This window comes from Mesoplodon bidens (assembly GCF_964165515.1).
Source record: "Mesoplodon bidens genome assembly, chromosome: 7".
NCBI lineage: Eukaryota > Metazoa > Chordata > Mammalia > Artiodactyla > Ziphiidae > Mesoplodon > Mesoplodon bidens.
The window spans coordinates 71,871,870-71,886,243 of NC_138164.1; the positions used below are offsets into that span (position 1 = coordinate 71,871,870).

The 14,374-nt window shown below is 38.9% G+C and overlaps 1 protein-coding gene across 1 annotated transcript in view; it reads left to right on the forward strand.

The window, feature by feature from the left end:
• CCDC83 (coiled-coil domain containing 83) overlaps window positions 1-14,148 on the forward strand; it is a gene marked incomplete at both ends in the record, with an annotated part of 40,423 nt that extends 26,275 nt beyond the window's left edge. The window contains 4 exon segments of the mRNA XM_081239967.1: window positions 5,067-5,188; window positions 8,706-8,785; window positions 9,454-9,653; window positions 13,987-14,148. Of these exon segments, the coding sequence (XP_081096093.1) occupies window positions 5,067-5,188; window positions 8,706-8,785; window positions 9,454-9,653; window positions 13,987-14,148 (564 nt within the window).
• Window positions 14,149-14,374: the final 226 nt, after the last annotated feature.

Below are 14,374 nucleotides of genomic sequence, written 5' to 3' on the forward strand. Positions count from 1 at the left end.
ACCTCATCCTCTGCTGTTTTAAATTGCCTCTTTAGGTATTCAAATTGGTAGGGAAGAGGTAAAGTTGTCATTATATGCAGATGACATGATACTATATATAGAAAACCCTAAAGAGTCTACACAAAAACTACTAAAACTGACAAATGAATTCAGCAAGGTAGCAGGATACAAGATTAACATACAGAAACGGGTTGTATTTCTTTACACTAACAATGAAATATCAGAAAGGGAATGCAAACAAACAATCCCTTTTAAAATTGCACCAAAAAATAGAAATAAAATACTTAGGAATAAACCTCATCAAGGAGGTGAAAGACATATGCTGAGAACTACAAAACATTAATACAGGAAACTGAAGATGATTCAGAGAAATGGAAAGATACCTCATGCTCTTAGATTGGAAGAATTAATATTGTTAAAATGGCCATACCACCCAAAGCAATCTACAGACTTAATGCAATCCTTATTGAATTACCCATGACATTTTTCACAGAACCAGAAGAAATAATCCTAAAATTTATATGGAAATATATAAAAGACCCAGAATTGCCAAAGCAATCCTGAGGAAAAAGAACAAAGCAGGAGGCATAACCCTCCCAGACTTCAGAAAATACTACAAATCTACAAGAAATCTAATCAAAACAGTGTGGTATTGGCACAAAAACAGACCTGTGGATCAACGGAACAGAAAAGAGAGTCCAGAAATAAACCTACACACCTGTGGACAATTAATATTCAACAAAGGAGGCAAGAATGTACAATGGGGAAAGGACAGTCTCTTCAGCAAGTGGTGTTGGGAAAGCTGGACAGCTGCATGTAAATCAATGAAGTTAGAACACACCCTCACACCATACACACACACACACAACTCGAAATGGCTTAAAGACTTAAATATTAAGACAAGACACCATAAAACTAGAAGAGAACACAGGCAAAACATTCTCTGACATAAATCATAGCAATGTTTTCTTATGTCAGTCTCCCAAGGTACTAGAAATAAAAGCAAAACGAACAAATGAGATCTAATCAAATGTGTAAGCTTTCGCACAGCAAGGGAAACCACAAACAAAAAGAAAAGACAACCTACAGACTGGGAGAAAATATTTGCAAAAGATGTGACCAACAAGGGCTTAATTTCCAAAATATACAAACAGCTCATACAATTCAGTAACTGAATATTTCCACATAGATGTCACAAAGGCACTTCAAACTCATCATACCTGAAGCATAATTTATTAAATTTCTTCTTAGATATTCTTTTCCTTCGTTTCTTTTTTTGCCATCTGCTCAGACACCCGAGGTAAAAATGTCACCATCAGCTTCTTTTCCATCTTCCTTGCTCCCATTTGACTGAAAAGAGTTGGTTAGTCTAGGAAGCAAAAGAATTTAAAAATCAATATGCTTTCTATGATATTGACAATTATCTTGAAATTGCCTTTATAAAGTCATGGTGAGTAGGAATCCATTACTATTTCCAAAACTAATCAAGATGAATCCTCAATTTTAAAAAATAAGTATTAATTTAAAAAACTCAAGGTGAGCTCAATAGTTAAAGAATATTAGGGAGAAACGTGGTTCTTATACTTTTATTAAATATAACAGTATGATCCTAGTGATAATAATTTAACAATTCAAACCTTAAATTTTATAAGGTATCATAGATGTTAGGCTCAGAGAAAATAACTATAAAAGTTTATATTCGACTGAAAAGAAAGGCCATTTTGTGCCTTGGTCCTTCCTACTAAAGCCACAAATTACATTTTGATTTGTTTTATTTTTTAATTCTCATAATTCAGTGGAAACAAAAGACAGAAAAAATGTCAAGTTTAACTGAATCATGAGCAAAAAGAGCTCACTAATAAAGAACAAATCATATAATTCAATATATTTAATTTATCTTTATTTCAATATATATTCATTTTTGCTGTCATTAAATTTACTCACAAAATTAATTAAAACCAGTTTTGGTTATAAGTACTATCACAAGAATTGAAAATTGCCTGGAAATAGAACAATGTATGTCAATTAATTTCTTTGAGGAAGGCTTAGAATGAGTAACAAGGAATATTTAACAGTGGAACTCCCCCAAATATTTCTCCATATAACTATCTTTCAACAATAACCAAAAACTTACATCTCTGGGAAGAATGAGATGTCCCATTGCGTGACTTTTATTATCTGGTTTTATTTAGCATGCTTATTAGGAAAATGAAGAAAATTCAAATTTCCAAATAACCTGGACTAACAACAAATGGAAAGCTGGAAAAACTAGGCAAAGGGATTCAAAGAGGTTAGCAATCAGAGTTTCAAACGTGAGGAGGCATAAAGCTAACTTGGATCTTGCAGGGGAAAATTTCAAGGGCATGCATTTTATTCAGGATCCTAGGTCCCTGACTTAAAATAGTTTTAACTAAATTATCTTGCCCAATTTCTTAAGTACATTTCTTGGGTATCTGGGGAGAAGCAGGGGTGGGGAAGGAAAAGAGGTCTTCTACTTCCTTCTTTATACTTTCTTACCCCAGAAACTAAACGTATTTATATGGCTATAAAAAGGAACTAGTTTTCATTTCCCTAACATTTCAAAAGACTGGGAGGGAGATAGCAATTGATGAGAACCTTACTTAGCACTCTACAGGGGTAGGTGATGTCACAGGATATCCATAGCTTGAAAGCTTGGACTTAGCTCCCCAAATGGGCCCTCATTCCCAGCTTTGTCAGGAGACCAGGAATTGTGTGTGCTGCCTCCCAAGTATGCCAAACCCTTAGTCACGCATTCTATTAATTCCTTCTTTTACAACCTCTAACTATGATTTTTTTTCTCATCCTTTGACATCTGAAAATTATAAACTTTTCCTTAAGGCATTCAGGCTTGTAATCAAGCTGATCATCTCTTGAAAACATGAGATCCTAAAGCACCAACACCTAGCTCTGTAATGTAGAATTATGGACTTAAATGGTTTTGTGAAATTGTTTAAGGCTGGTAAATAATATATGCTTCTCTTTCCACCTCTAAGCCAGCAGCAATATTTGAGCCTTTTCTATGACACTGGTACTGTTTTATATTATAATTATTTGTATATTTGGTCACCAGTTTTTATACTTGTTCCTTCTTTTGAGGGAAGGAGCCACACTTTATTGGATTTTGTATCCATCTACCTCTAGGACAGAACCTTACCCATGGTAAGAATTCAAGCATTTAATAAATGACTTATGTGAAAGGGATATCCATCTGGTAATATACTGAGTGCTTCCAGATTCCAAAATACAATAGTTTCAATGACAAATCAAAAATGTTAGTCATCTTTTTCTAAGTACTCATCTCAGTTATGCTCTTGGCAACTCCTAACAAGAGATACTGAATCGAAACCCCTACCCTATGCCTTTATTTCATCATATTCCCTGGAGACACGTTACTTTTTCCAGTTTATCATTCTCACCAGCCGATCACATTCTATTTTATAGCCTTATTTCTAATTCTTCTATTGTTCTGACTTCTCCGCATGAGCACCTCTCAATCCAGCTCATGCTGTTTTGGGGGGCAGAGAGGGAAGGTGGGGATTCTATCTAGTCACATTCTTCTATATATTCTTCCCACAGTCAAGCCTTCTTTAGACAAAAGTTATCAAAATACATTTCTTAAAGATTGACGGGAACTCTATCAACAGAACCAGCAAATTTTGCTCATGTTTGAGTTAGCCACATTTCTTCAGTAAACGTTAATTAAGCCTGCTATGTCTATGAAGGACCTTCCATCACCCGCGAGATAGAAATCAGACTCTTTAGCATTACTTGGCTCCTCTACTTGTCCAGTTCTTCTACTTCTCCCCATTCCCATTTTATTTCTATCCACACCAAAATGTGGATAGAAGGCACATGTGCCTTTATCCATGTGGCTCCTTCTGCCTAGAATATATCCTCTTGTCTGCTAGAGAATCTCTACTTGGCCTTCAAGATCCAGAAGAGAGGTCATCTCTTCCATTAACTCCCCCTTACCCCCTCACACCTGGCGGACATAGGGTAAACCTCTATCTCTCCCACAGTCCCTGGATGGCTTCCATTATGATTTTACCACACTATTTTCTGTTGCTATCACTCTTTCCCATTAAACTAAGAGATCATTGAAGGTTACTGTATCTTATTGATCCTTTGTTCCCAAAGTGTACTATAGTTTTTGACACACAGTAGGCATACAGTACAATTACATGAATGAATGAATAAACAACATTTCATCTCTCTGATGTTTCTTGGAATGACTCCAGCACACTCAAGAGAGAATATAATTGTCCTATAGAGGCTGATAGAAAGGGCTCCTAGGCCTGTATTTCTCTTTTTTAAATGCCATAATAAAGATTTTTTCCCAGTGTTATTAGTTTTCATTGTGTTGTTTATAATTAACCTTAGATAGAGCTTCATTTAGCTACTAACACCAGAGTGATAAATTAGTCTTATATTCTTATTTATCTCTGCCTCCAGCTCAGATAAATCCAGTGATGTTTCTAAGAGTAGGAAAGGACTACTCCTGCCATTCAGTAATAACTGCCTAATCATGCAACCAAGTTCTGCAAATGACCAGGAAAAAAGTCCCACCCGTTCCTTCTTAGAGCAAACCCAGTAATAAATATTACAGGATAGATCTTCCCCTCAGGCAAATGCATTTAAAAAAAATAATTTATTTATTCATTTTTGGCTGCTGTTGGGTCTTCGTTGTTGCACGGGCTTTCTCTAGTTGCGGCGAGCGGGGGCTACTCTTCGTTGTGATGCGTGGGCTTCTCATTGCGGTGGCTTCTCTTGTTGCGGAGCACAGGCTCTAGGCGCACGGGCTTCAGTAGTTGTGGCACACGGGCTCAGTAGTTGTGGCGCACGGGCTTAGTTGCTCCACGGCATGTGGGATGATATTCCTGGACCAGGGCTCAAACCCATGTCTCCTGCATTGGCAGGTGGATTCTTAACCACTGCATCACCAGGGAAGAACCACAAATGCACTTTTAAAAGTTAAGTTTTTTATAGAGAACTAGATAGAACTAAGTCCATAAGTACTAACACCCATTCTCTTTTCCTGAGAATAGATCGCAAATCACAGGAAGGAAGTGGAAGAACTGGAACATGCTACTCGTGAGCTGGAAGGAGAAAATTTGGTGCTTATTGATCAGCTGTTCAACTGCAGACTTGTGGATCTCAAAATACCCAGGTGAGAGTCGTTACATATCTAGAAAGTATTTTTTTAAACATTTGTATCTGTAAAAAGTTATTTTTTTTAAGATGACAATTCTTTAATAGTTGAAAAGAAAGGAACTCACAAAATGGCCATGGGGAAGGTATAAGATCATTACAACCGACCACTGGTCCAGTGCAGAATTCAACTTGCTTTTTCTAACAATGCACTGTGGTCATAGTAGCAAACACTTAACATGAATGTCACAACTGCTGTCCTTCAGAAGCCTCTGGGCCAGCAGGGGAATTGGGCATAAAAATAAATGCGTAACAGTACAGTGGAAGAGGTACGGGGTTTGAAGCCAGCACACAGGAGGGAGTGATCAACTTGATGGGAGCTCCTGGAGATGTTCTGAGCATCTGGTTACCTTGTGGATTATAGAATGGTTTCCTTTGACAGTTAATGAAAGAGGCAAACTACTTTCTAGAAAGAGAAAATAGCCTGGCATTCCAAGTCACATTTATTCCTGCATGAGATAAATCAAATATGTATATGGCTTTTGTAGTTTAACAAATATCTTCTTTGTAGTTTATCTCTTTTTCTTACCTGACAAAAAAAAAGTCTTAATATACCAATCTTGATGGAAAATTTGAGCCCTGGAATGTGGTATTAAAACCCAAAGTGGCATTCATAATTTGGACAAGTAGTCAGAAACAAGAAATAACCTAAATAGTAACGTGCTTAGAAAGATTGAGGAATTAAATCACACAAATGTAAGGTGTACATGTGCAAGATGGGAGAGAAACATCTGCGTCTGGGCAGAGAAGTTCAACATGGTGGAAGGGTCAGGAAAACATTTCCATCTGAGTAGGTCTTGCTTGTGTGGCGTGGAAAAAATACTATTTGAGACATAATAAAGTATTTATTGTTGGCAAACTTCCTAATGTGCTTCAAGAAGGGTGGATACAAGTTGTGGGGTTTTTGTTTGCTGAGCTAAGTGATGGGTGTCGGGATACAAGATTGGAGAAACTGGGAGATGGTACAATGACTTTATAGGCTGAACACTGGGTGGGGCAGGACAGAGAAAGAGGCCACCTGCCTCCCTTCCACAGTCTATGTGTGCTGCCCTGGAGCCACAGATACCAGTGTAAATGAGGTAGGCAGTCAGGCTGAATGAATTGGCTGATTACTGGACTCCTGTACTTCCAGTCTCTTGAGCTGATGCCCTTGAGGGTCCCTAGCGGGTGAGGGGCCTCACTGTCACCCCAGCAGGCAATGCTCTCTTTTGCCAGCCTCGCTCCCTATGATCGGGTCCCCAGCTCCACACTCCCGTCCCACCTCTACCCCAAAGCACCTGCTGCTGCCACCACTTTCTTTGTGATCACGCCGAATCTCTGCCAGCTGTGCCTTCTAACCAATGCTCCACCTGTTGTCTGCTGTGTTCTTTTTCTCTCTTCTGAACCAGCCAACCCTTAGGAAAGAGCTACCTTGTAAACTGCCAACCCCACTTCCTGCTTTGGTCAGCTCAGTCTAGTGCACCTGATTTGCTGCTGATGTGGATGTGAAGTGCTCATTATAATAAAGGGGAAATCTTTCATTGGCCAGAGAGAGCTTGGCAAGGACAGGAAAGGGAGATGAGAAACTTTTAATGGCGATTTTCATTAAGTTGTTTGCTGTATTGTATGCAATTTAAACCTATCCTCTAGCTTCCCCACAGAAATCTTCAGTAAAATCCACATTGTTCGTCAATGCTTTGTGGGTTGTTTTTCTTTAGTGAGAGACCTGAGTGCTTAGTTTTGCTTCAGAGATGGGAGAGATGAATTCAAAATCTGTCCGAGGGAAAAGAAACAGCATGGGCGACATTTATAAGAACTGGGTTAGGTGCCCGGTATATGCCTCCATGGCACACTGAACTTTTCCTTTGTAACTAGCATTTATCACAGTAGTGACTACTTTTTAAACATCTGCTTCCTTGCTAGATTGTCCTTGAGACAAGTGTTTAGGACATCTTAGAAAGACCTGAATAAAGAAACAGAGAAATGTGTAAACCCTCAATTATCTGTTACAATGCTTATCCAGAAGGAAAAGTTCAGGAGCTTTTCCTGTATCCATTTTCAAGTCAAAGAAATGTTAACACATACTGTGTAATTTATGGTAACTGCTCTTTCCACCTCTTTGTTGAGAATTTCGTCCTGTATATTCTGGTAGGGTGAGAAATAGACATGAACAGTACCCAGTAAACATATAAAAACTTCCCTATTTGGTTGAAGAATGGGGTATTCTACCTAATAGAGTTACTGTATTTCCCATCCAGAGCTCCCCAAACTTCTTTCCTTCCTGACTCCCATAGAACGTCACAGTATTTGCCTGATACATTAGATGAGCTGAATGAGCTAGAGGTGACTGCCCAGGGACTCCCACGCCGCAGAGCTGAGGCGAGGTGGACGCAGTACCTCAAATCTAATGCTAGTTTCATATGATAATGTTCTGTAAAATATTTTCTATAACAAGTGTTGCTGCCCTGTGGTGGTACAAAAGTGACAATAAACTAATGATTAAGAGAGAAGCCAGACTTCAGAAGGCTACGGCGTTTAGTAAGATCTTAGTTATTCAAAAGAGTAAAACCAGGAAAGAAGAGAACTCTGTGGCCTCAGACTTGTCCACCTGCAGACCAGAGCTTCACTAAGTTAACTCTTAAGAAGGTTTTAAGATATAGATATTGTATGTAGTTACATTATTTGCTGGAGCTTTAAGCATCTCAGATAACACTTCCTTCGTGGTCTTTAAGTAATTGACAGCCTGTAATCTAGGGGATTCACTCTGGTTGCTGAGTTGCTAAGCATGAAGTGTGGCTGGCGCATCTGCAAGGGGCACTTGCTTCATGCTAGCTTCAGGCAAACTTCATGGCAATGCTGTACGGAGCTTTCAAGGTATCATGTCTTCTGACTGAAAATTCCACTGGCCTCTGCAGTGCAGAGAGTTGCAACAGCAGACGCAAACTCACCAGGCTTGTAGCTGGAACATGCCACTCAGCGAGAGCCAGAACCTAGGTGTCATCTTGGATTCCAAATGCTCACTGTCTTTCTCTTTTTCTCTTTATCTCAAATCCCATTCCATTCCTCATCTGGATTCCCTGCAACAGTAACATAACTGGTGTCATGATCACTCTCATTTCTGGGACTTTAAGCCTGTTATTTCCTAATCATGGGATGCCCTCCCCTCACCCCAAGCTCTTCCCTGGCAAACAGCCCCTGGTGTTTCAAGACTCAACTCAGGTTTCATCTCCTCCTGGAAACCTTTCCTTACCTCCTAAGGCTAAATCCGGTGCTGCTTCTCTTTGCCCCGTGGCACTCCTGACACTATGCTCCTCACATAATTACCCATCATGGTACAAACCATCACCATAAAACACTGTAAGCCTGTCTGCACCCCCACCGGGCCTGATGCCCCTTTTTCATCTGTGTCTCCAGCACCCAGCAGAGAGGTAAGACACTACTGAGCAGGTGGTACAATATTTGCTGACTGACAGACTACTTTTCTTATTTGTTTTTAGGCGACTATATCTTGCTCAAGCTGTTGGACAGGAAGTGCCACATGAAGAAATGCCTTTGGAGTTGCCAGAAACATATATAGGTATTATTTTATTGTAATGGTGATTTTTTAAAAGTTGACAAACACTTAATTGCGCTTCTTATTATGGATAGGAACCTTATATCAGAGAGCTATTCAGGGAATAGATGCCTGCCAGCTCCCCCATATTTCTCTGTTCTTGCAGAGCTTACGTAACCCATCTCCTTTCTCTAGTCTTATTTTCAAATCAAAGTCACCATGTGTCACAGTGAATTAAATAGACACTGGTAGAGAGGGATGGAATGATGTCTACACTGGCATGGTTTGTGCTCCAATTTAGCCAACCAACCAAAATACCAACACACTCACAGGTCCCCATGTGATTATTATAACTTATTAGCTAATAGAAGGAAATACAACCTAGATGTGGTTTCTAATAATAGGACTCATTCTCACTTTAATACCTAGATTCTACATTTCTAATTCTCAAATTCTTCTCCTCCAGGAGATTCTCAAAGGTCTTTCAAATTTAAAATGTGACAAAGGAGTGTATATATATATATCTGAATCACTTTGCTGTACACCAGAAACTAACACAACATTGTAAAGCAACCATATTTCAATTCAAAAAACACTAAAACTGAAAAAAAAATAAAATGTGACAAAGTATGTATTGTATTTTTAATCTGTTCAAAAATTGTACATAATTAATTTCTTTGCACTCATCCCAGAAAAGTTACAATTACAACCTGCAGAAGTAAAAAGTAGAGACTTGTTGAGCTTATCACTTGGGAGCAGTGCTTTACATCTTAGTCATGAGGATAGCAGCAGATATGGCCAGCATCTGAAGATAGATGAAGAGAGTTCAAGTATAGAGTTTGGAGCCTCTGATAGGAAATACTTACTGTATGAGGATGAGCAGGATTTCAAGGTAAGATTCATGAGAAAACATCTTGACTACTAGAGAAAATGTTGCTTTATTAGTTAGTGGAGAAAATTAACCTGAAGTATGGATGCTGAAAGTTTCTATTTGCAATTATTAGTGAAATTTGCCAACCATTCATGTCTGTCACTAGATACTATTTTCACTCCTACCCTTGCCCAGCTTACTACATATATTCATTTATAGACATCCATTACTAGTATACCATGTAAGTTATCTAGTGCTACGTAACAAATTGCCTCAAGAATTAGTGGCTTATAACAATAATCATTTATTCTCTTTCAGGGCTTCTGTTGGTTAGAAATTTGGGAAGGTCTCCAGTGGACAGTCCTCACTTGGGTTCTCTAGAAGGTGCAGTTATATTTGGCTGAAGCCTTGATTTGGGCAGGAAGATCCACTTCCAAGGTGGCTCATTCACATGGCTGGCAAGTTGATGCTGGCTAAGCTGGGGGCCTCAGTTCTTCTTCACATGGGCCTCCTTACAGGGCACCTTTATTGTCCCTTTGTTACAGTATCTGGCTTCTTCCAAAGCAATCAGTCCCAGAGACCAAACATTTCATATGACTTAGCCTTGGAAATCTTACACCAACACTTCCATCATATTCTATTTGTTGATGTAGCTACAAAATTCCACCCAAAGAGAAACAATGCAGCTCCTGCATCTTGAAAGAGGAAGGTCAGCATCATATTGTAAGAAAAGCATGTGGGATAGGATGTATATTAGCATGACCATCTTTGGAAAGTACAAATAGTCACATATACCATTAGGTGAAACCTAGACTATCAAGCCTTTTAGTCTTAAAACCTTTTGGTACATTTCAGTCACTTTCACATCCACCCCTTGCTGTTTTCCCTCTTGATACTACCAATAACCTTGAAAGTTCTCCTAGAACTTAAAGTCTGGTAGGAGAAAGAGTGATTAAGAAAGCAAAAGAAACTGAATAAATCAACAAAAACCATTTTAACTAAGTACAACTCAGTCCTGCTACCATCAAGTGATAATTTAAAGACTAAAGCTCTAGTCTCTATAACACTCAAACACCCCCATGAGTATATTGGAATCATGATGCCTTGTATGTTACAATAACCTCACACTAGTGGACAACTGTCTATAAAATTCCAAATTTGCATACCATTTGGATAAATGAAAAACCTTCTTACTTTTTATTTTTTTGCTTTTTTTGGCATATTTTTATATGCTTTTATGTTGAATTTATTTATTTAAATTTCTTTTTTATTTAAGTTGACTTACAATGTTGTGTTAATTACTGCTGTACAGCAAAGTGACTCAGTTATACATGTATATGTATATATACATTCTTCTTCATATTCTTTTCCATTATGGTTTATCACAGGATATTGAATATAGTTCCCTTTGCTATACAGTACCACCCTGTTGTTTATCCATTCTATGTATACTAGTCTGCATCTGCTAACCCCAAACTCCCACTCCTCCCTTCTCCCACCCCCTCTCCCCCTTGGCAAACCACCAGTCTATTCTCTGTCCCTGATTTTCTGTTTCATAGATAGGTTCATTTGTGTCATATTTTAGATTCCACACGTGATATCATATGGTATTTGTCTTTCTCTATCTGACTTACTTTACTTAGTATGATAATCTGTAGTTGCATCTATGTTGCTGCAAATGGCATTATTTCATTCTTTTTTATGGCTGAGTAGTATTCCATTGTATATATGTACCACATCTTGTTTAACCATTCATCTGTTGATGGACATTTAGGCTTTTTCTATGTCTTGGCTATTGTGAATAGTGCTGCTATGAACATAGGGATGCATGTATCTTTTTGAATTATAGTTTCGTCTGGATATATGCCCAGGAGTGGGATTGCTGGATCATATGGTAATTCTATTTTTAGTTTTCTGAGGAACCTCCATACTGTTTTCCATAGTGGCTGCACCAACTTACATTCCCACCAACCATGCAGGAGGGTTCCCTTTTCTCCATACCCTCCCCAGCATTTGTTATTTGTAGACATTTTAATGATAGTCATTCTGACCAGCATGAGGTGGTAACCCATTATAGTTTTGATTTGCATTTCTCTAATAATTAGCGATGTTGAGCGTCTTTTCATGTGTCTATTGGCCATCTGTATTTCTTCTTTGAAGAAATGTCTCTTTTGGCCCATTTTTTGATTGGGTTGTTTGTTTTTTGTTGTCGAGTTGTAGGAGCTGTTTGTACATTTTGGAAATTAAGCCCTTGTTGGTTGTGTCATTTGCAAATATTTTCTCCCATTTTGTAGCTCGTCTTTTCCTTTTGTTTATGGTTTCCTTTGCTGTGCAGAAGCTTGTAAGTTTAAGTCCCATTTGTTTATTTTCACTTTGATTTCTATTGCCGTAGGAGACTGACCTAAGGAAACACTGGTATGATTTATGTCAGAGAATGTTTTGCCTACATTATCTTCTAAGACCTTACTTTCCACGGAAGTTTTTGATGTGGTGGAAATGGTATTGTATGTGCTGAATTTTGTCCCCGCCCCTCCCCCAAATTCACATGTTGAAGCCCTAACACACAATATGACTGTATCTGGAGATACAGGCTTCAGGAGTTAATTAAGATTATATGAGGTCATGAAGATGGGCCCTCATCTGATAGGACTGTGACCTTATAAGAAGAGGCTTTGCTTTGTGAGAATGCTGTGAGAAGGCAGCCATCTGCCAGCCAGGAAGAGGCTCTCACCAGAACCCAACCATGCTGGCATCCTAATGTTGGACTTCCCAGCCTCCAGAACTGTGAGAAATAAAGTTCTGTTGTTTCAGCCACTCAGCCTGTGGTATTTGCTATGGCAGTTCAAGCAGACTAAGAGAGTCTATTACTTCAGACTCCTGCTCCAGATGGTTCTGAAATATATGGTAGACTTCCATCAATTTACTTTTCTCCTATCTCGCATTTATTGTAGCTCTGTAATTATGTATTTTAAAAGCTACATACAGTTATATGAATTTTTGAGAAATATTAATAAAACATTGCCTTCTTTTTTCATTCTTTGATTCTCCTAAATTCTAATAAATGTTTGTTGAGACCCTCACAACATGCCAGGTACTTGTTAGATGCTTGAGAAGTTAAGGAGGAGAACAGGAGGAAATGAAGTCTCAAAGATGCCTATGTGGCAGACCCTACCCTAAATAGTGTACATGCTAGTAGAAAACTGATAAGAAAATCATTGATTACTGTACAGGAGGAATGTACTACCTATATCTGTCTCCCTGACCAGTCTTTTGCCCCAGCACTTGGTACACAGCCTGGCACATAGTGGGCACTCAGGAAAGGTTTGCTGAAGTGTTGAAGGAATAAAAAGGAAGGAGTTACAGCTTGGAGAGGCTTCCAAGAGGAAGGCCCATTGGGTAGGGCTGGAGCTGTTTCAAGTCAGTTTGGGGTTACCTGTGGGATTTCATATAAATTAGACTTCTAATTCTGTTTGTTGATATCTGAAACTATATTCAGTTTGACAGAATGTGGTAAGTTTTATATCTACAGTAGATCCTGTGAAATGTGCAAAACCCATGTAGATTTGCTCAATATTAAGATATTTATCGTCGGGCTTACCTGGTGGCACAGTGGTTGAGAATCTGCCTGCCAATGCAGGCGACACGGGTTCGAGCCCTGGTCTGGGAAGATCCCACATGCCGCGGAGCAACTGGGCCCGTGAGCCACAACTACTGAGCCTGCGCGTCTGGAGCCTGTGCTCTGCAACAAGAGAGGTCACGATAGTGAGAGGCCCGCGCACCGCGATGAAGAGTGGCCCCGGCTCGCTGCAACTACAGAAAGCCCTTGCACAGAAACGAAGACCCAACACAGCCAAAAATATAAATAAGTAAATAAATAAATTTATTTTTTAAAAAAAGATATTAATCATCAAAGATGTTTGCAGATCATTCATTTTGTTCTTGAATAATATAGAAAACTCTGCTGTGGTTATATCCTGGCCAGCAGAGGGCTATATAAATGCAGCCAATACTTCCTACTTCCTTTTACCAATTAAAGAGCTTGCAGAGAATATACCTCCCCACTGTAGCTGATGTTCCCTCCCTGGCTCAAGCCCCCAAAAGACAAGCCTACAAGCCTTGCTGCCTGCTCTTTGGGAGATTTGCCTACCATGCCCCCACTGGGTATATAACTTTACTGAGTGGTTTTTATTTACAGTAGCTCTCATATTTCACATGTTATACAGCATTCAGACAATTAGGAGGGCAATGAAATCTGTCATATAGAGGCCAACTATAGTAAATAAAACCTGATCTATGAAGGCTGGTAACTTGCTGAATAACCTCTCCTATTCTCCTCTGTGTCTGTTCACCACAGGATTATGTAAACTTGCGCCCCCTGGAAGTGAAGCTCATGACTGTGGAGAGCAAGAAAATGCCCATCCATTTCCAAGAGAAGGAGACTCCAGTCAAATTCTATGACAATGTCAGGAGCCCGGAAAGCCACATCACATATAAAATGATGAAGTCTTTTCTCTAAGACTGAAATCTGCAAAGTAAAAACAACTTCTTATACATTTCCTTTGGGAACTGAGGTATATCAGTTGCCCATTTTATTTACTCTTTGGTCCATTTTTAAAGCAGTTGTTGTTTCTAAAGGTCATAATTATATTTAAAATCAAAGATCTGAGTATTCAGCTATTCATTTACTTGCGTGGCCTGAGTGACAAAAATGAAAGTACACTTTATATTTCCATATTCAAGTA